This window comes from Aethalodelphis obliquidens, unplaced genomic scaffold (assembly GCF_003676395.1).
Source record: "Aethalodelphis obliquidens isolate GAN/ISIS:26980383/991018 unplaced genomic scaffold, ASM367639v1 scaffold14, whole genome shotgun sequence".
Classification (NCBI taxonomy): domain Eukaryota; kingdom Metazoa; phylum Chordata; class Mammalia; order Artiodactyla; family Delphinidae; genus Aethalodelphis; species Aethalodelphis obliquidens.
In genome coordinates this window covers 26703441-26725285 of record NW_020837958.1, presented here as the reverse complement: position 1 = coordinate 26725285, position 21845 = coordinate 26703441, and the positions used below count along the sequence as shown (strand labels likewise).

The window sequence follows — 21845 nt, the reverse complement described above, 5'->3', positions numbered from 1 at the left end:
GCAGCTAAGAGAGTTAAAGAGTGGTAGGAGGTGCTATTTTAGATAAGAGAGGTAAGGAGGACCTCTCTGATGAAGTGAGAGAGAAAGCCATGTGGGAGAAGAGCATTCCAGGGAGAATAAACAACTTGTGCAAAGGCCCTGGGGCAGGCATTTGCTTGGTGTATGTATGTGTGGAACAGCAAGGGAGCCAGTGTGGCTGAAGCATGGTGAAAATAGAAGAGGCATATCTCAAGGATTTCTGGCTTTCTGCATCAGGCAGTTATTTTTCTGGATTGGATAAAACCAGCATCTAAAGGACCTAGTACAGCTCAAATAACAAATCAGTGCTTCATTCTGGAACCCCACAAGCTATTGTTCTGATCAACCTGCAAGTCTCTTCCATCCTTGCTTTGTGCCAGGACTCCTCTTTGAGGACCAAGAGCTGGAGAGATGTGCCAGGGACCAGCCTGGAAGATGCATGAAGTCTCCTGGGAGAGACGGGCTGGAAGGCAAGATTCACAAGACAGAAAACAGAGGTGACCCTCAAGTTGAAAGGCTTGAACCTAGCCGGGTGATTGATTACCAGGAGACCGCCCTTATTTTGTTCTCTAATTATGGTGTTTTTTCGAAGCATCTTATTGGGTCTGAAACCCTTAATACCAGCCGGTGCTGTTCATTGTTATAATGTCCTAATTAAGCTTTGATTTATATGCTAATTTTATTCCAAGTGTGTTCAAAAGGGGGAAAGTTATTAGACTTTATTTTGAGATTACATTTTAATCCTGGGGTCTGCTGGGTGAGCACCATGTTTATTCTGTCGGCTTTTGTTTCCAGGATGTTGGTGGCAATTGTGATTATTTCCTTGGAGGGGAAAGATGATGAAGTGGTAAGGAGCTGTTTAGAGTCGGCGGAGCTTCTGCTAATTGGAATTATGTAACCTCTTGCCTTTGCCTTGACAGCTTTGCAATGAGGCTTTTGCTTTGACTGCCCAGCTGGTTAGGAGGGACAACTGGGGTGTGCCTTGGGGATGTCACAGAATGGTAAACATTTGGAAAGAAGTCCATGACATGAGGGAGTGATTGGATTTTGGAATGTGAGTGGAAATCGGGCTTTACCACATGAGTCCCTGAAATCTGTAAGGGTCATGCAAAAACTCTGGTAAGGGGAGCAGCTGGTCTATGCTATAGAAAGAATGCATTTTGTGTGTGTGTGTGTGTGTGTGTGTGTGTGTGTGTGTGTGTTTACATTATCATTTATCCTAAGTAGATGTCATTTGAATTTTTCTGTTCAAGGATTAAAAAGTCTTGCCATGAACTGTAGGTCTGTTTATCTCTAGACATTAGGAAGTTCGTAAATATGCTGAAATAATATGTAAAATAGTGTGCATTTTTCTGGGGAAGGGTCCAAAGTTTTTACTGAACTTTCAGGAGTACTGACACTCCAAAATGTCAAGAATCATAGGTTTGGGGAGCATTAGGCTTAGTTCTGGTATTAAATTTCCTGAGATTGACTATGTGGCCTAAAGAAACCAGTTACCCAGATTAACAGATACAGACTACTCTACATGAAATAGATAAGCAATAGGACTTACTATATAGCACAGGGAACTATATTCAATATCTTGTAATAACCTATAATGGAAAAGAATCGGAAAAAAATACATATATAACTGAATCAAACTGGTGTACACCTGAAACTAACAAAATACTGTAAATCAACTATACTTCAATTAAAAGAAAAATAATCCAGTTACCTAGTGGCCCTTTCTCCCTGCCCATCCAAATCTTATCTTCCCAGGTCCAGGAGGTACCCTGGGTGAGACAGACACAGGGCCATGTTGAATTGGGAGGGATGTTTACCTGAGCTTGTCCCTTGCTGAGTGGCACGGCAAGGACCCAGACTATTTGCTCTGAGTGACCTGAAAGTCCTTTTTGTCTCAACTCTAGAGGAAAGAGTTGTTTATAAATAGATGAGGGCTTCTGAGTAAACACTCAGAGTTACCTCTCATTCAAAACGCTTTGTAACCTGAAGCTTGTGTGTTTCCCATGATGCTTCAGTAAATCATCCTCCATTGGGTCTTCAGTTCTACTGATTGGGTTTTATGGTTCTTTCCTTCCCCTTCCCCACCCCCCCCACCATGCCAGCCAACAGTCACCATCAGAAACATTTAACAGGAGTATGTTCATTTCACATTCTTCCATTGTGACTAGTACACAGTCTGCAGCTCACTTGATCCCTTTAGTTTATTCTAAAAAATTAAACTTAGGGATTCTGATTTCAAAAATAATTACGGCAGCTAACATTGATCAAGCACTTATGTACTAAGCATTTTATCGGCCTTATCTCAGCTCCTACTTCCCCAGATCCTCAGGGTAAGTCCTATTATTATCATCCTCATATATAGACAGAGAGACTGAGGCTCAGAGAGGTTAAGGGCTATCTTGGGGTCACATATCTAGTATGTGGTTAGCTGGCATCAAACCTGGGTCTGCCAAGCTCCAGGTCCATGGTTGGGACCGCTATGCTGACCTGGCCCTGCTGGGCCGTATTACTTTTTAAGTGTCTCCGTTTCAACATTTTCTGCAGAGATCATTCTTCCATCCCTGTGGGTATGAAGACATGGAGTATGGGTCAGCTCCTCTAGCCCAGGATTATATCTTTCAAGGGGATACCAAGGACTGGTTTGTAGGAGAGCAGGGCTATGTCTCTAACCTCAGCGGGGAAATGACCCCCAAATTGGACAAACTGCCCTCATATTCTCTGGGTGCCTTGGCTCTGCACCTACTCAGCCTGGTGTAATCAGAGCCTTCCACCTGACCTAGTTTAATTATGATGTGGCTTCTGGAAGGTTCTAACACTTGCTTCTGATGCTTGTATCTTAGTACCTCTGCTATTCTTTGCTGCTTGCCTATATTTTTAGCTTTACACCTTGCATTCTGTCAGCTTTCCATATAGTGAAAATGCCCCCATTCACTTGGTGCTGATTCAGAGGAAGAATCTTTGCCATTTTCCACAGATGTTGACCCTGGGATGGAGGAGATGTCTGGTTTATTAAGGCTCCCAGGTGACCCCTAAGGGTTTTCTTTGAAAACATGTCTTTTTAAAATGGATAACATAGATTTTTAAAAAGTCATATGTTATCTTTCTACCCCATCATAAGGAATTCATTTTTCCTATTTCTTTCCTTGTCTTTATCTACATGTATATAAATTTTACTTAGTCATAGTGATGGCATGTATTCATTTCATGTTTATATTTAATGTAGTGAGTAGGAATTTCACAAGTTACGTATTCAAATATGCAAAGATGATCACTTTATTTTTCTACAACTTAAACTCTATTTTGAGCTCCGTTTATAGCTGATGGCTAAAATGAAGAAACAGACAAACAAAAATCCTACCTAATTTAATCAGTTCTACAGAAACTTAATCATCCAAAGTTTTCCTAAGCCTCTTTTGGGTAAATTCAGTTAGTTTAGGATGTTCAACCTCCCTCCTTCCCCCTGGAATTGTGATAAATTCCCAGGGGTCTCACATGGTATCAAGACCTCAGTTGGGGGTGAGGGAGGCTTCTGCTCCTGATTAGTCAGAGTCCAGTTAGGAAAACAGAAATCAAATGTCATACAGGAAATTGGATGCATCAGTTATGGAAGGACTGAGAGGCCAAACGGGACAGAAAGGAGGGGAGGGATGGTGTAGGTAGCCATGGCAGTTCCCAGAGTATGCACTGATACCTAACATTCTTATTGCATTTCCAAATCTCTAAGGCATGGTAAAGAAGAAATAAAACTTTAGCTAGGGCTTCCCTGGTGGCGCAGTGGTTGAGAGTCCGCCTGCCGATCAGGGGACGCGGGTTCGTGTCCTGGTCCGGGAAGATCCCACATGCTGCGGAGCGGCTGGGCCTGTGAGCCATGGCCGCTGAGCCTGTGCGTCCAGAGCCTATACTCCGCAACGGGAAAGGCCACAACAGTGAGAGGCCCACGTACTGCAAAAAAAAAAAAAAAAAAAAAAAACTAACTTTAGCTAACATCTCAAAATGTTATTTGGCCACATTTGTATGGGGAAGTATTAAAAGAACCTTAACTTACTTAACCATTCCCTTATTGGGTACTTGGATGGCTTTCAATGTTTTACTACTGATTCAATGGTGGATGTATTTTAAGAAGGTGGCAGAAGATGCCCACCTGACCCTGTGCCTTTATCCCCTTCTGACACCCTAATGTACCTTAGAGCCAGAAGGAAGGGTGGTTTGATGGGCTTCAGCCCTATTCATGGCAAAAGGTGGGCCTTCTGCTCCTTGGCTTCCATTTTGTGCTTCCTCTCCCTACCTGTGGTCTTGGCTTTGTGTCTGTCTCACCCTAGATCCTGGCTAGAGATGTGGCATCTTCTTTTCAACGCTGGTCCTTGTCTCACACTATCTCTTTGATTCTTGCCCTCTTACTGTACCACTCTTGACCATCATGGGTTACTCCCGCAGAGGGAGGAAGGACATAAGAGGTGGGCTTTAATTTCTAAGGCCCATGTTCCAACCCCAAGCTACAAATGACCTCTCCAAAGTTTATTTTTTTAATTATGTTTAATTTTAAAGTAATTTTAAAAAGGAATATCTGATCAGTTTAGAAGACATGGAAGACACAAAAACAAATGGAAAAAATTAAAGTTACCCCAAAGTCTGCCACTCAAAGATAACCACCACAAATTCTACAAGGGAAGGGACTTGGCTGGTCTTGTTCATTTCTGTAACTCCAAGGCCCAGGCACGTAGTAAGTGCTCAGTAAATATGCTAAATTAAGTGATAACCTTTCACTTAATTTTTTCCATCTATTTTATACAAATGGAATCATGCTCTGCCTACTGTTTTGTAACTTTGTTTTTTTTTGCATAGCAATATATCATTAACATTTTCCCAAATCAACAAACGTTCTTTTACATTATTTTAATAGTAATATGGTATTCATTTGTAAAAGTGGACTATAATTAACTAGTTACTTAATGTAATATGTTTAGGTTTTTCCCCTAAGTTTTTTACTCTTCCAAACACCTTTTCAGTCTTGTATGTATATGGGTGCACGATTGTCCCAAAGGGCCTGTACACATATTTTTAAGGCTTTTGATGCATTCTCCCTTCTAAGAGGCATGCACATTTTCAGCACAATGAATTACACTAGAATGCACATTCCACATAGCAAGGATTTTGTCCATTTATTGTACCACGAGGACTCTAGCCTAGAGTAATGCCTAGCACAGATTATGTTCTTAATAAACATTTGTTGAATTTGTTTCCCCATGTCCTCATCAATAGCATTTACTATTACTTTAACAAGTTTTCTTTCTTTTCGGTCTGATGGCAAACACAACAGTTCCCATATTTAAAAATCATAAACTCGTCCTACCTTCTATCCCCAAATATTTAGTAAGTCTGCTGGAGTTGGACCTAAATATTTAAAAACTATTCTCAGAACAAAAGCTAATCAGAGGTAAGGTCTTATAGAGCTGTAATCTCTGGATTTAGACTCTGAAGCTCAGGGTGCTGAACCTGCTTACAACTCACGTAGAGCCAAGCATCCCGTCTCCAGGGGAGATTGCTGCAGGTAAAGGAAGGCAAAGAGATTCACGTCAGCAGCCCTCATATATTTCTCCATGAAGGATTCATCTTTGTTTTTTGTTTTTGTTGTTGTTGTTTTTTTTTTTAACACAAAGCTAACCTACTGACCCAGAAAGAAGAGAGTTTTATATTTTCTTTGAGGATTTGGAATATGTAGGCTGCCATCACTCAACCCCAGGAGAGAAGACAAGGGCATAGTGTAGTGACATCACCAGACTTCAAAGGTGTCTTGAAGAAGGATTTGTGTGAGGGGTGGACCCTGAGGGCTTATTGTGCATACGTGTGTGCATGCGTGCATGTGTGTGTGAGCGCTAGTTAGGATGTGAGGGGTGGACCCTGGGGGCTTATTGTGCATACGCGTGTGCATGCGTGCCTGTGTGTGTGAGCGCTAGTTAGGAGGCAGCCAGGAACCCATCCAAAAGAATCGAAGGGGAGCTTTTCTTCTGTATATCCTTGCTCAGCCTGTTGGGCTTTGAGTAGTTAGACCACTGGACACATTGTGAGATGAAAGGAATTTGCATTGATTTCCAGGCCACTTTCATCTGATGCCACAGGACAAAAACAACAACAAAAAATCTAATGGGGCTCCTTTCAATGGAGAAACAAGACTTTGGAAATGCAAATACTCCCAATGTGCTATGCAAAGTAGCCAAGCCAGGGGCCTCACACCTGCCTTCCCAGGAAAGGTCTTGATCCGCACACAGGAAGCTGGGGTGGGTGGCCTCATCATCAAAGCCAAGAATCTTCCCTTTGAAGAATTTAGAGATACAAAATGTCAATGGAGAGTCACCCATCCAGGAAGCAAACACTATTGAGATATGGGGTGACTGAAACTTTTACTCAAAATATAGGAGGACACGCCATTTTCTTTTAGACGGTAGAGGTGCTCTGGTTTGAATGTGGTGGGTCCAGGAGTCCCCACATTCTCTTGGTGACACGGCTGAATATCTCTGCCATGGCCTGTCCTCACCCTCTTGCTTGCTTTGCTGCAGCTGCCTTCTGTCTTCGTGTCTGCAGTCTTCCCTGCTCTAGTCCATTCTTCACACTCGTCACCAGAGACATTTCTCTAAACAGCTCATCTGACTACATCACTCCCGCTTCTCCTGCTTAAAATCCTTCCATAGTGGCTCCCTTTGGTTTTTGGCAGGAAGCATGGTGCCCGAGACTGCCACTTCCACACCACTGGCTCGTCGCTCATCTTATGTCTCCAGGACACAGAGTTTTCCTTCCTAGACCCCCTAGACCTCTTCCTCCTCTAATTTGTTCTTGCTCTTGGCTCCCAAAGAATCTCATCCTTGCGTGCATGGGACACAGATACTCAATAAATATTCACTGGATTTGTTTTAAATTTTAGTTTCAACTCCATTTCTAGTACATACGTGCCCCCTCTTTAAGATATCTTGAAAGCCAAAACTACTAAAATCACCTTATAGCTTGGATCTTGTTACCCATTCCAGCCTCCCTAGAATGTTCCACTCCAAGCCCCTTTCTCTACATTTGACTCCTCCACAGCCCAGCTGACAGGCTCATGCTGCCCGTCTGGGTGTTCTTCAGCCTGTTTTGATAGCAGCCTCCCAGGCTTGCAGAAGTGCCAACCACTTGGGGCTGGGGAACCAGAGCCCGCCCGCCCCCAGCTTCCACCCCTTGCCAGCTGACAGTAAACTCCCTCCCCGCTACTGTCTATTTCAGACAATGCAGCATTGTCTCGGCCCACTATCAGTCCGGTAAACAGACTCCTTCCATCTGCTCTAGCTGCTCAGCCATGGTGGTGCTGAGTGAAGGATGATGAGGGAAGAGTTTGAGGAGAACCTGCCAGGGGCAGGAGGGAGAGAGAACCAGAATGTCACAGCCCATCTGTCTCTCCCTTCCCCGTCACCCCTGCCATGACCATTCTTCAGATGAGGAGGCTGAAGTGACTACCATTAAGTGACTCTTCAGTGAAGTTGCAGAAGGGAAAACACAAAATGAGGACCGTAGGCTGCCGAGAAATGGGAACAGTAGAGGTGGGGTCGTGAATTTTCCTCAAACATAAACCTCTGACTTTACTATGATCTGCACATATTTTTTTCAAGAGTGAGACTTTAGCTGCTTCCAAAAGATCCAGAATGAGAGTCATGTTTAATAGAATCACAGCAAACTGATTGTTTTCAAAACTGGGGGATAGACTCATCAGTTCTTCATCCTGCACTGCCCTGAGGACAGGGTCTGCGTCTGGCCAGTTCTTCCCTGTATCTCTGGATGCTGGTACAATTCCTGGGACAAAGTTCTTGGATGAATGAGCCCTGAGCCCCTACTTTGAGAACTTACTCTATCCCCAGATTTATGTTAGGTGTCAAGAGGGATAAAAAAGAACTAAATATTGTTTATTCTCTCTTTCATCTTTCTATTTGGTTGTAAAAGATCTGCCACTAACCAGCTTTGTGACTGAAGGCAAGCTGCTCAACCCCTCTGAGCCTGTTTTCTTTCCTCCTTCAGGAAACAGGGAAAAAAACAGTACCGACTTTGTAGATTTGCTGTGGAGCTTGATTGAAGTCAAGTATTTAAAGCAACTGGCACATCTTAAGAGTTGCTCAATAAATTGTAATTAATAGTTCAATCAGTGTCAAATATTGGCTGTCCAGAATTCAGTCATTTTTGACAACTGAACTTTCTTAGAAGCTCTGGGTTTGTCCATTAAATTCCATTTAGCCAATTTGTATGAAGAGCTTTCTTGGATACTAAAATCTTCCATGCCTTTTAAGACCTCTGTTGGATTCACAGTCAGCATTACGAGGGATCCATGAAGTTTAATGAATGGATGAGACGTGCAAGATTGATTGTCCATTCACTAAATGGTCCCAGATTGCCTGGACCTTTTGTTTTGGTTTTCCTAGGTTTATTGGTCTCTTCTCTTGCTGACACATCGTCCTCTCTTACTTCTTAGAGTTGTCAGTTTGCCAACTCTAGGGATCAGTGCCTTCCTCTGATTTGCTGTGGGCTTGAGAACGAGATAACCAGCCCCATTAAAAGCATGAGAAAACCAAGAGCAGAGAGGCTCTGAACGAGGACTGGAGAGGCCGTCTCCTTTATCACAGACCTTTGCGTCATCTCTTTTGACTTCTCAGAGATCTCCTGACTCTTCGTGCGTTCTCATCAATGAGATCATACTGCACAGGCGTGTAAGTTCTTGGCGTATGTGGGCACTCAGTAAAATTTATGAACTAAATGACTGAAGGAGCAAGAAAACAAAACCATACAGATATAATATACCATAAACTTAAGGGGTGTGCTTGGAGGGAAAGTTTGAGGTGAGGGAGTGTAGAGTGAGATTAATTTGCTATGTTGGCAGAGACAAATTGAGCCGTCTTAGAAGAAAGGAAATATGGTGGGTGAGGGTAAAGCTGGTATCATGCAGCGGTACAGAAAAGAGGGATGGACGCTCCCCTGTCCCTGCTACCTCCCTAGGCTTGTTTTTTCCCCAGACGGATGTGAGTACTATGCTCTAGTCACACTGACCTTCCTTTTGCTCCATGAGCACGCCAAGCTTGTTGTTTTGCCGTTTCCCTCATGGCCTTTGCACTAAGAGCTGCCTCTGCCTGGAATGTTCTTCCTCTTGATTCTTGTGTGGCTGTGTTCTTATCATTCAGATCTCAGTTAAAATTTCTTCTCAAAGAAGTCACCTACTGCGACCCACCTTGTCATTCTCTATCTCACCGTCCTATTTCTATTCCCTGCAGAGCCCTAATTATTTTCGCAAGTAATCTTGACTAAATACTTGTTTCTCTTCCATCTTCCTCCACTCTCACCATGAGAGCAGAGACCTTTCCTACTTCGTTCACTGCTGTATCTCAGAATCTTTATTGGCAATAAAATTTGTTGCAGGGTTGAGTGAATGATGAATGTGAATGAATGACTAGTCAGGGAGAGAAACATGATTATGGTGTGGTGCGGCAGGTGCTAGAAAAGGGTACAAAATGCTATGGGATGCCTGAGAAGAGAATAACCAATTCTGATGAGGATTTTGGGGAAAATTCTTTTTTTTTTTTTTTTTTTGCAGTACGTGGGCCTCTCCCGTTGTGGAGCACAGGCTCTGGACGCGCAGGCTCAGCAGCCATGGCTCATGGGCCCAGCCGCTCTGCAGCATGTGGGATCTTCCCGGACCAGGGCACAAACCCGTGTCCCCTGCATCGGCAGGCGGACTCTCAACCACTGTGCCACCAGGGAAGCCCTATTTTGGGGAAAATTCTTAAGAGTTGGATCCCCTAAGATAATGAAAGTTCACCAATCCAAAAAGATAAGGTGGAAAGGGACATTTTCCATCTTCTTTCCCGCCTGCCGGCCAAGTGACTCTGTGTTCAATTCACAGACAACTAAAGACATGAGAGAAGAACATTTTTTTTAATAACTTTATCTTATGTCTTTATTTTTGGCTGTGTTAGGTCTTTGTTGCTGCGTGTGGGCTTTCTCTAGTTGTGGCGAGCAGGGGCTATTCTTTGTTGCAGTGCATGGGCTTCTCATGTTGCAGAGCACAGGTTCTAGGTGCGTAGACTTCAGTAGTTGTGGCACGCAGGCTCAGTAGTTGTGGCTCACGGGCTCTAGAGCGCAGGCTCAGTAGTTGTGGCTCACGGGCTTAGTTGCTCCGCGGCATGTGGGAGCTTCCTAGACCAGGGCTCAAACCCATGTCCCCTGCGTTGGCAGGCATATTGTTAACCACTGCGCCACCAGGGAAGCCTGAGAAGATTTTTGCACTTAAGATGCCACCTCTCTGATGTCCCACACATGTTAAGACAGTATCTGTGCTGAATCTACCAGACCTGCCTGCTTTCCAGAGGCCTAAACCAGAGACTTTTCCCCTCAAGTCTTCTTGAGATTGGATGAAAGGTGCTCCTTAATTTATAGAAAAACAGAAATGCTTTAATTTCCTAAAGTGCCTCACAATTCACTTGTTCAGGGATTCCGTAGCTCTGAAAGAGGGCAACACGGGCACTCTTGAAGACAAGAAAATGGGGGTGCAGGGGGTTAGTATTAGGAGTCAGAAGCTGAGTTAAGTAAGTACCTTTGCATGTCTCCCTTTCACTGTGTGCTACAAATGTCTGACATTGTCCAACCATTGAAAGGTCTCTTTCATATTTGCTACTGCTGATTGACCCCCTGATCTGACCCAAAGGTCAGATTCTTCCATAAGAATTTGAACTAAGTTCCAGAGGGTAATTGGTTTTTGCGCTGAAAGATCCTGACAGAGACACTGAGACAGGCAGCCATGTTAGGCTACGAGGAAGGTGAGTGATCGGAAAGGGAGACAAGAGAAGGTGCAGCCCCCTCCTGAAGGCATGGAGGGAGCAGCTGAGTCCCTAGGCTTGCAGTTCTAGTCCCTGGGAGAGCTGGTTATACTGTGGTTCCTGGTTTTCTACATCAGTGAAATAGAAATAACCGTTTCTTCAGGTGACAGGGACAGATTTGGGGTTAAGACCCTAAATGGTGATCGGATATGATTTTTAAAAATTTGTGCATCCTTAATAAACGCAAAAATGGTCTTGCAGATGGTAGTAGGTGTTAAGGCCTTTACTGCTACAACTCTCATTTGGGATTCCAGTGTGTGTGTGTGTGTGTGTGTGTGTGTGTGTGTGTGTGTGTGTGTGTGTGTGTGTGTGTGTGTGTGAGAGAGAGAGAGAGAGAGAGAGAGAGAGAGAGAGAGAGATCAGACAGAATCTCCCTAGAACTAACTGTATCCTCTTGGATCTTAGTGTACAGGTGGGGACTGGGTAGGAGTCATAGTGGCAGGAGAGAAAGGGAGCTATTTTAGAGAAATGTTCCCCCAGCTATCCACCTCTAGTAGGGAAAGGTTGTTGTGTAGAGTGGTGGATCAAAACCTCCTGTGAAAATAAGTCAATGCCCACTTGGCCCAGAGTTGGGGAAACACACACACACATACACCAACAAGCTGTAGGCTCGTGATCAGGCTACAAATCCAGCCACCTGGTTGTTTCCTCTCTGCATTTGCCTGGCAAATCCTCATCATTCTGGGAACGACCTGTATTAGTCACAGTTCTCCAGAGAAACATAACCAACAGGGTATGTATTTATATTTTTATTTTTCTATCTACATCTATATAGCTCTTTCTCTTCCCCCCTCCGATAGATACATAGATAGATAGATAGATACATAGATAGATAGATAGGGATTTATTTGAAGGAATTGGCTCATGTGCTTGTGGGGTCTGTCAAATCTAAAATCTGGAGGGCAGGACGGCAGGCTGGAGACCCAGAGAAGAGCTGATGTTGCAGTTGTGAGTCCAAAGGCAGCCTGGAGGCGGAATTCCTTCTTTCTTAGGGAGACCTCAGTCTCTTCTCTTAAGGCCTTTAACTAAATGGATGTGGATGAGGCCCATCCACATTATGGAAGGTGATCTGTTTTATTCAAAGTCCTCTGATTTAAATGTTAATAACCTCTAAAAAAAATAGTTTCGTAGCATCATCTAGACTGGTATTTGAACAAAAACTGGGTACCATAGCCTAGCCAAGTTGACACATAAAATTAACCATCACAGGGCAAACTGGGTTTATTATAAAAGCCCTTCTCCTCTGCAAGATACATTCTTGCTTACAAAACATGTACTCACCTATGATCACATCTGATCCTCAGAACATCTCTGTCGGGAGGAATATTAACTTCTCTATTTTATAGTTGAGAAAATGGAGGTCCAGCGATTAGATCGTATAGCTGATGAATAGCAGAGAGGGGATTCCAGCCCAGGCTGTCTGGCTCAGATCTGTGTGTTCTAACTCTATCACACTCCCTACAACTGGGTGCATGATGTGACTCTCCTGTCATTCCCTGCTGGTGATATTGCTTACATGACCTCAGAGGGACTTGCAGGAATTGGCTAAGAAAGCGGCCTGGTTTTCATTTTTCAGTTCTGTCTTGTGACCAGTCTCAATGGACCCCTCTGGGGCAGGACCCAGGAGTGTAACACATGTGTCTGTGCTGGAGTGAGCACGAGCATAGGTGCCCTTCCATCCCAGCTGCAACTGCCTCAGCCCTGCCATCTCTCAGCTTGGCCCTCTGCTCTCAATAAGAGGAGGCTCCTGCCCTCTTCCTACCACCAGACCTGGGGAGTGCACCTCCCTTTCTGAGCCTGAATCTCCTCCCACCCCTCAACCAGAGGCCCAGCAGCAGGATTGGCCGTCTGCTTTGGCCTGTGTCCGGAGCTCCTGGGTCCACAGCACCCTGAGAATGCTGGGCCCATATGGTCCTCCCCAGGTGGTGGTGTGGACAGGCCCTGCAGTCTGGTGGCATCTGTAGGCCTTGCAAAGGCCAGGCCATCCTCCTGCCAGGACCAATGGGACTCCTTTCTTCTCACCTTGGATGCCCCATGTGATGGAGCAAGTTTTGATTGGAGGATGAAATAGGAGGGAAATAAGAGGTCTTCAGAGACAGAAGTGACCACTCTAGTGCTTCTCCAGACCTGCCTGTCTCCCCTTTTACTCCATATTTGTGGAACTGACCTCAGTTTAAGAGATGAGAAAACGTTTGTTTTCACCATTTCAGGTCTTATTTGCAAATAGTGCTAGGATCCCGAGATTCCTCCCACCTGGCATCTGAAAGAGGGGTAGAGGGACACAGCTGAGCACAAGCCTCTCCGATTTCAAAATGGTCCTGGGGAAAGATGAAAGATGAACGAAGAGCCTTCTGAAGAAGGGTCACCTGGGAAATAGGATGTGTGGCCTTCTAATTTCTGAAGGCCTGTTAGGTAGCCTGGCAGTCTTGTTCTGCGCGCCCAAGAGGGCAGAAATGGGGCTTGGTCACGAGGCAGGATCAGTTCCGTGTTGGAAAGAACCTGCTCCCAGTCAGAGCTCTAAAAGGGAGAAGGAACTAAGCATCGCCTTGGGAGACTGCGAGCGCTCCATGGAGAGAGGTCTTCAAAGCTGGACAGCTCCTTGTCCAAAGGATTCCGGGTTTTAGTGAAAGGCTGAAGTAGGTGCCCTAGGGCATTTTCCGACTCAGGTTCTCCAGTCATGCGGGTCTACATTAAAGTGCCAGGTAAATCTGTCCCGCAGAAGAATGGTACCAGCGGAGAAACCAGATGACTCTCTCTGGCTCCCGGGACCCCATCTTCTAGTCGCAGCAGCTCCAGAGAAACCCCTGCCTCCCCGTCTGGTCCCTTAGCCTGGGAAGGGGCTCGGGACCCTGGAAGGGGACCGGAATGGCGAGGTCGCCCATTGGCTGTGAGGCGCCATGTGAATGGTGCTGGTTGGTTGGCGGGAGGCGGGGAGGAGGCGGTTTCCCGGGTAACGGGAGGGCAAGGAGCGGCTGCAGCGGCGGCGGCCGCGGCTGAGGAGCGCGGTCCGGAGCGCGGGTGCGAGACCTGCTGGAGGCGGCGGCTCCGCACAGCCGCGTGGGCGCAGGTAGGAGCTCCCAGCGCCATCCCCCCGGGGTCGGGCTGGGCCGGGCTGCCCGGCGCCTGGACCAACCGGGGGAAAGTTTGCCGCCCAACGGGACGAGCAGTGAGGAGAGGACTTGCGGATGCTCTGTGCTGGGCTCTGGGGGCCGGGCAGGGCGGGGACTGCGGGCGGGGAGAGGGCTGGCCCCGCATGGAGCGGCACGGGGGCCACACCTCCACCCCGGGACCCTGCTGGAGGGCCGGGGCCTCCTCGGACGTGTAGCCGCAGCACAGAGACCCAGCGGGCGGACGCGCAGCGACCGACGCAAGCCGACGGCTGGCGGGCCCTTGTTCAGAGATGCGGCGGCAAAGTCTTCCCCGGCAGATGTGGGCTGGGGCGCGCGGCGCGGTGCTCCGAGGTGGTTCTGTGAGCTCTGGGGCGCACTTTCCGCGGCCTCGGGCTACGCTGCACACGCCCCCATGCAGAGTGGGTGTGTGTCTCTCTGGGTGTGCGTGCCTGAGGCTGGGTGTATCTTCTTGTGCGTGTTCTTGTGTTCCTGATGTCTTCTGTTTGTGTGTCTCTGTGCGTGATTCTCCCTCCGTGTGGTTGGATCTCCGGGTGTATCCTCACGTCTGGGCCCTTCTGTGTTTGCTGTTGGCGTGGGTGTCTGTGAACGCCCTCTCCGGGTGCTTGTGTCTGAGTATCGCTGTTTGTGGATCCTTCTGTCGGCCTCTCCATGTATTTTCGGTGTTTGTGTGTGTCTCTTTTCTCTGTGTGCCTGTGTATCTAAGAGTATGTGTGTGTTTTCTGTCTGTGCCTCTGTTTTATAGGTAGGTCTGGTACCTGTCTGCGTGTGTCCCTCTCTGGGTGGGTGTGCATCCTCGTGTGTGATCTAAGCTTCTGTAGGTATGTGTGTGTAAGTCTGCGTGTGTGTTTATGTCTGGACCTCTGCGAGTGTCTACTATGCCTGTGTCAGTCTGTGTCCGAGTCTCTTCACTGTGTCCATATCCGTGTGTGTGTGCGTGTGAGAGAGAGAGAGAGAGAGAGAGTGTGAGTGTAGGTGGATCCGAGCCGAGGACAGCTAGGCTGGGCCTCCAGTTTCCCTGTTGCTCTCTCCCACGCTCCGGGGAGCCGCGGGCGGCGGGGCGAGGGCGAAGGCGGCGGGCTGGGAGGGAGAGCCACGGTGCCTCGCGGGTGTGCGCTCCGCTGAGCCGGCTCCTTTCTTGCCGGCAAAGGGACCCCAGCGGCGGAGGCAGCAGCAGCAGCCCGCGCCGCCCAGCTGGGGCCTTAGTGACTTATTTTTGTGTGTGATCCTTTCTTTTCTTCAGGGAAGAGGCGGGAGCACGCTCCGCTCCCTAGTAGTGCGCAAATAAAGGCGCCGGGGTTGGCGGCTGGGTCAGCCCTCCCCGGCAGCTTAGCAGAAGTGGCCAAGGGCAGCTTAGCAGAAGTGGCCGACTTGGCGGGCTCCCTTTGGGATGAAAAAAGACCCCCCCCAAAAAAAGAAAAAAAAAACAAACAGCCCGGAAACCACCATGCCTCCTTGGCTCTCTGTCTTACATCTTATGTAACTTATTGATTGATTGATTAATGAAAGGCTTGATTGCCAAGAAGCTCCTCCGTTTACCCTGTTGGCACCAAAGACTAATTAAAAACGCTGTGTTGGTGATGAGTGTTAATTAGACCATTCCAAAGACGGATGCACCCCTGTTTCAGAAGCATAACTCCAGTTAAAAGATGAAGCAGAGCAGGCTGCCCTTTCTCACCCCCATAACCTTTAATCCAGGTTTAGAACCAGTTTCCCCAGTCTTGGAGCCAGCTGGGGGCAGGGACATCTGGGGAGAGGGAGAAGAGTAAGAAGGCCAAAGGGACTTTGTCCAATTTTGAAAACTTCGGAGAATAAGAAGGCTGTTCTACCGAAACATATGAAATGGGTTCACAATTCCAATACCTGGGCAAAAGGAAGGGGTGCACCGTACCTGGGAGGGACCGGCCTCTGGCTTGTCTGGCACCTGGCATCCCAGATTGGCATTTGCTGGGAAATGGAGTTTTATTGCAGGAAGGGACCTCAGTGGGCCTCTGGAAAGGATGCCTCTATATCTGAGACTAGACCCTTGCCTGGCTCCCCATGTCCCGGGCTGTGCCTCCAAACCAGTCTTTAAAATTTTTTCCCCTGGGGATTGCCCAGAAGGCAGGGAGGATTTGGACACATGTGGAGTGGGAAGTTGAAGGCTTTTGGAGACTGTGTTTGACTAAGTAGGAGGAAGCCCACGCCGTGTGCTCAGGATATCTTCAGTATGGCTGGACTCGTCTTCTGGACTTTAAGGAGGAGCTGGGGCTTGCCCACAATGACCCCCCATCCCTCTTATGGTCCATTCTGGTCCAGTCTTCTTTCTCCCCTTTCCCTTGCACTGCTCCTGGCTGACTTAGGGCATGGAGAGGAGAAGCTGATGCTATGTTGCTGCATTTAGGGATCAATCCAGCAAACACCGACTTCTCAACCATCCAGTAAAATATTCTGTTAGTCCTGCTGTTCAGCTCTTTTTTTTATTCAAGTGTGTTTAAAAACTTGCCGAGATTTCTCTGGGCAGCAAGAAATCAGAACTTTCACATCAGGATTTCCTCTCATGAAGTCTGCCCTCCCCAATCAGGAAACTGATTGGATATGGCAGCGAGCTGAGAGCAGCATCCTTGCTTCTCCCCTTTCTTGGGGAGAAAGAGCCTCCCTACCCTGGCTGTAGCACAGGGACAGCGACCGCCCCAGAACTGGTGGAGACTGACTCCCAGAAAAAAACAAAAGGCTCACAGGAGGTGTTGAACATCCTCCCACTCCCCACTGATGGGGAGGTATTTCTGTGGCGAGAACGTCTGTCTCCATGTGCACTTGGGGTGTGTGCACCAGCTGGCATGATGGGATGTGACAGGGTCTCACCCGGGAGAGAGCTAGGGTCTGGTGCGGAGTGCAGAGCTGTTCTCAGAAATGAGAGATCTCAGAGCGGAGAACGAAGCGGCTGCTCTGGAGAAGGCCTGTCCAAGTAGGAGACCCTTTTGGCAGTGGCTTTTTTTCTTTTGTTATTATTCATGAGGAGAGCCAGGAGCTGTAAAAAGTGTGGACTCCGGACTCAGGCTGCTTGTGAAAAGCCAAATAACAGGGATCCTGCCAGAGAGGCATGGCTGTGAGCAAGGACTCTGCAGTCAGATGTGGGTTGAAATCCCAGCCCCACAACTTCTTAGCTGTGTGACTTTAGGCAAGTTACTTGACCTCCCTCCTCATCAGTTGTCTCATCTCTAACCTAAGGTTAAGAATCCCTAATTGGAGCAAGATAACTGACACATAGCAAGCCCCTGATAGAGACTGGTTGAATGAATGAATATGTAGGGCAGTAAACAGTGCCTGGCATAGAGCAATCATTCAGTACATGTTAGCAGTGTTATCTTTTGATCACCTGCTGTCAATAGGTGATCTTTCCACTCCTATGTGCTATCATTATCCCCACTTTATAGATGAGAACACTGAGGCTCAGAGAGGTTAAGTTCCTTGCTCAAAGTCACACAGTGAGTTAAGTTTCAGAGTTGAGATTCAAACCTAGATCTGTCTGAGTCCTCTAGTTTGATGTCTCAGTTTAGATTCAGCAAAGGGTAACACTTGGAGCCAGTTTGCCAGAGTTTATTTGCATTGCAATCTGGGGCTGAAAAGAACGGATCTGAGAGTTTTCACCTCTGCCGGGGATCCCCTGAAGGGGCTGTGGAGATGGCGGTGGGCAACCAGAGGGCTTTCTCTGGAAGCTCAGCTATTTCCTGGGCCAGCAGAGGGCTTCACTGATGCTGCGTCTTAGATCTGTCACCCGTGGGTGTACGAGATGCCTGTCTTCTGGACATTCTGCTCTCATGGATTCTTGCCAGATTCAGAAAGTCAGATTTGCGATTTGGGCATTTACTTGGTGAAATCTTCTCTGGCCGAGTGTTTCATGTGGTGTGGGACAAGCCTTCAACCTTTCTGTAGCCTCTCTCCCAGGAGAAGCTGTTCTCTTCCTCCTCACAAACCCTTCGTGGCTGAGTCTCTCATCCGCCTTTTAACCTGCTTTGGCACTGAGCCGTGCGGAAGCCTTTTGTGACAGGGGGTGGCTTCGGCCTCATTCCAAAGTAGCCACCGGTCAGGACAGCTGCAAGGGAGGGTCTGAGGGCTTCTGTCTGATGCCCGCTGTGGCCGGATCTGGCCACAGCTCTCCCGGAGGCTGGCGCGGCCTGAATTGTAGAATGGCTAGTGCGTTGATTAGAAACGCTGGCAAGAGACTAGTGCCTTTTAGTAAAGAGCTTTTCCCCCTTTTTTCTTTCTTTTCTGGTGGTGCTGGTGCTATGGGAAAAGGCTTTCATAATTGTTTATTGGTGCATCTTCTCGGGGATTCTCCCATATGTCCCCACCCCTCGGATCATTCATGGAAGGTGCATCCCGTGCGAAATGTTTTCCTTGGTGCAGAGGTCCCTCCTCTCTCCTCCCTCCCTCCCTGTCCCTCTGAGCTTCTGTGACGTCAGCCCGGAGGTGACTGGGTGCCTTCTCTGCCTGCAGGTTCTGAGGCAGGGAAGGCAGCTCTGTTGCACAGTCGCCTTCTAGCCCTCAGATGATCTAGGCTGCTCTTTTCACTTCCCCAGTGGACCCTGTTGTCTCACCTGCACATGCTGCTTTCGCAGCTGTATTTGGGGGGAAAATGTTGATGGCTTTTTGCTTCAGAGACCATTGCTTCCCTGTCTTATACCTGGGCGCCTTATTCTTTGATGACGATGCACCCCACGTGGGTTCGAGCGAGAACTCTTTTCTGTCTCCGGTGTGCATATTTGAAGAACAGGGTCCCCTGTGTGTTTCTTCCCAGTGGGAGTGGGGAACCTGTGCGGCCCCTGGTTGCCTGTCCAGGGATGCGCTCCAAACATGGCGAGGCTTGGAGGAAGATCGATGGCTGCTGCTGGGTTTGGGCTCCAGATGGTGGGCAAGGAAGCTCAAGCCTGTCCTCCTCCACACAAGGCAGTTCTGACCATTGAACATTTTCCCCTCAGGTATGAGTCTTCCTCCAAGGAGGAAGATGACAGCCCAGGAAGGGAGCAACCTCGGTGATGAACACTCGCAGGAGCTGTGAGGGGCGGCTTGGCGAGCAGCTTTGTGGTGATTTATGGGAGTCAGGGGCTGCCGGATGGGATGTGGATGCTGTCAGCTCGGTGGATTAAATGCCCATTTCCATTGTTATTGACATATAAATGATCAGTGCCAAGGAGACTGTGAGGGGGAAGATTTCTGGGGCAGTGATGTGGCACATGCCCCAGGATATGGACTCGTCTTTGCCCAAATCTGTCCTCTGGGCTCTCAGGAAGCCAGCATTGGAACTGAAATAAAACCCCAAGTCCCAGCTCTCATGATGCCGGCAGCAGCTGCGTTCATTGCTAAAGCAGCCATGGCGAAAGAGGTTCCCGAGTGGATTTTAAGAAGTCGGGAAGACCTTTGAAAACGTAGTGTGGATTTCCTCAGCTGGCAGGAGCCGTGTCAGGCCACGTGCATGCATCACTTTTGCCTGGGTTCTTTTATTCCTCTGTGGATTTGGAAGCATCGCTGAAGGATAGAGGGGATCTTATTCCTGGGAAATGGAATCGGCTTCTGAGTCCAGCCAACAGCAGAAGAGAAAACTGGTAACCCACGGACTGGAAGATCAGAAGAGGGTAAGTGAGAACTTTGTTGCTTGGCTTATGGCGCCAGAATTGCTAAGCGTGGTTCAGAGCGCCCAGGTGGTCGTCTGCATTGTTGTTGCTGTCATTGATTATGCTGGTTTGTCTTTCTCTGGTTAAGGAGGTGGGATGGTGGCTCTCGATTTGCCAGGTCCTAGTGCTGGACTTGAAGCCTTGACTTGTTGGGCAAGAGGAGAGAGAAGGAAGGGGAAAAAAATCAGAAAGACAAAGATTTATAAGCCTTAGCTCAGGGAGTTGCAAAAAGTGTTGGTGTTCTATAAGTCAAGCATGAGCTTATTTGTACCGAAGCCCCCCGTTGGGATTTATACACTGTTAGCACCTTTTGGAAATGGTACTCTTGACGGCGGTGGTTTCATCTGAGTTATTCACCATGTGGTCTGCTGGCTCTTGTGTTTTTGGATCAAAACCATATTCTACTCCACTCTTTGGCCGCACCTGTGAGAATGTCAAAGCCATTTAAAAAGGCCCGTTGAGTGTAGGTCATTTGCTGTCATTGGTCTGAAAGCTGCAGTCACCCAGGACTTGTGTCTTGCAGTTAAAGTTCAGCTTGTCTTCAAAAGCCAAATGCAGTCGAGAGTAGCATTGAGTGGCTGCTTTTCCTGTGTTTCCTCATTCCCAGGGGAATTTCTAGGACCGGGGGTGGCCAGGGTTAAATACAGCTCAAGCAGAGTCAGGGTCTATGTTAATCTGAAAATAATTTCTGATGTTTCCTTTGAAATGTTGTGGATGGTTGAAAAACTTCTGGTATTCTCTCCATGTGGAGTGGAGTATCCCTTCTCTTCATGAGTCTCAAAGATCATCTCTTCCTGGTGTGAAATACCTGTGGAGGTGAAAACTAGACTTACACCTCTTCCCTGTACTTTTCAATGGCTCTGTGTGTGTGTGTGTGTGTGTGTGTGTGTAAAGGATTTAGTATGGGGCTTTGCTCTGACCTTCAAAAAAATAAACATAAATGGAAACAAGCCATATTTTAAAAACAGTTAATTACTCTATTTCTAAAAAAAGTTTCCACTCTTTAAGCTGCACTCACCGTAATGTGGGAAGAATGCCCACTATCTTAGGCACCTGGATAAGTGAAATTTGTTTTGTGGTCTTTAATTTATCCAGTGTATAACCTGCTAGACCTGTCTGCTCCTATTTCTACAGGAGCTTTCTGAGAGATGGGAGGAAAACCGGTAATTATTGTGAACAGATCCTAAGATTGACTGCGTTTTACTAAGTATGAGCCAAGTTTGATATCCAGACACTTTAGTGGAGGAACATTTGGGACCTCTGACACTGTAGAATATTTTAATTGGGCTGGTACACCGAGATAATATGCAATTATGACAGCCTCTCCTTGGTTAGGTATGGATATCTGCATTTCCCATCTGTTCTTGGCTCTAGCTGTGTTGGGTCCACATGTACTATGGAGCCTCTGGAAGTAGAATATAACCCCAAGTGAGGCTCTGCGGCAGCTGGGTTAACATCAATTGGTCATGCTCAGCTGACATTCATTTTAACTTGAACTCTAGCTGTCATGGCGATTATTAAATTTATAATGATATATGTAAGATCCGTTTTAATGACTCTCCATGCTTGAGTGAGCTCTCACTTGTGCTGGCAAAATAAGGCTTAATAGAGTATTACATTTCATCTCCTACTGAATTTTCCAGGCAGTGTTGAAACTTTGCTGAGGAGGAATTAGATTGCTTTTTCTGATAGGCATTGTGATTATAGTTCCATATTGCTCGAGTACAGTTTTGGGTACTCTTGTAGAAATACCGCCACTGCAACAGCTTCTGTTGGCGTGTGCATGTGTGTGTTTGTGGGTAAACACACACCCCATTTGTGTCAAGTGTGAAGCTGAACAAGCCTCCCGGCACACAACCTGGAATGTCTTGTCCCCGGAGCTGAAAGGCGACTCTCCAGTGTTTTGGCTCAGATATCTCGGGTGAGCTGAAAACCCCTCTTCAGGGGGGATTGGCTGAAAATCCAACAAAGGCACAATCAAGGCATCCGTTGGGGAGCTGGGAAATCTCCATCAGCATGCTTAAGTTACCACGCGTTCACTGGCACCAGATCCTTGTGGCATTGCTGTCAGTGAGAGAGAGAGAGAGAGAGAGAGAGAGAGAGAGAGAGAGAGTGTGTGTGTGTGTGTGTGTGTGTGTGTGTGTGTGTGTGTGTGTGTGTGT

General features: G+C 47.3%; 1 protein-coding gene across 1 annotated transcript in view; it reads left to right on the top strand.

Annotated features, from left to right (window-relative positions):
• NAV2 (neuron navigator 2) overlaps nt 1-21845 on the top strand; it is an 856213-nt gene that overhangs the window by 74668 nt on the left and 759700 nt on the right. Inside the window, exon 2 of the mRNA XM_027115202.1 lies at nt 18991-19644. Coding sequence (XP_026971003.1) covers nt 19570-19644 — 75 coding nt within the window. The 5' untranslated portion in view covers nt 18991-19569. The remainder of the gene's footprint in view (nt 1-18990; nt 19645-21845) is intronic.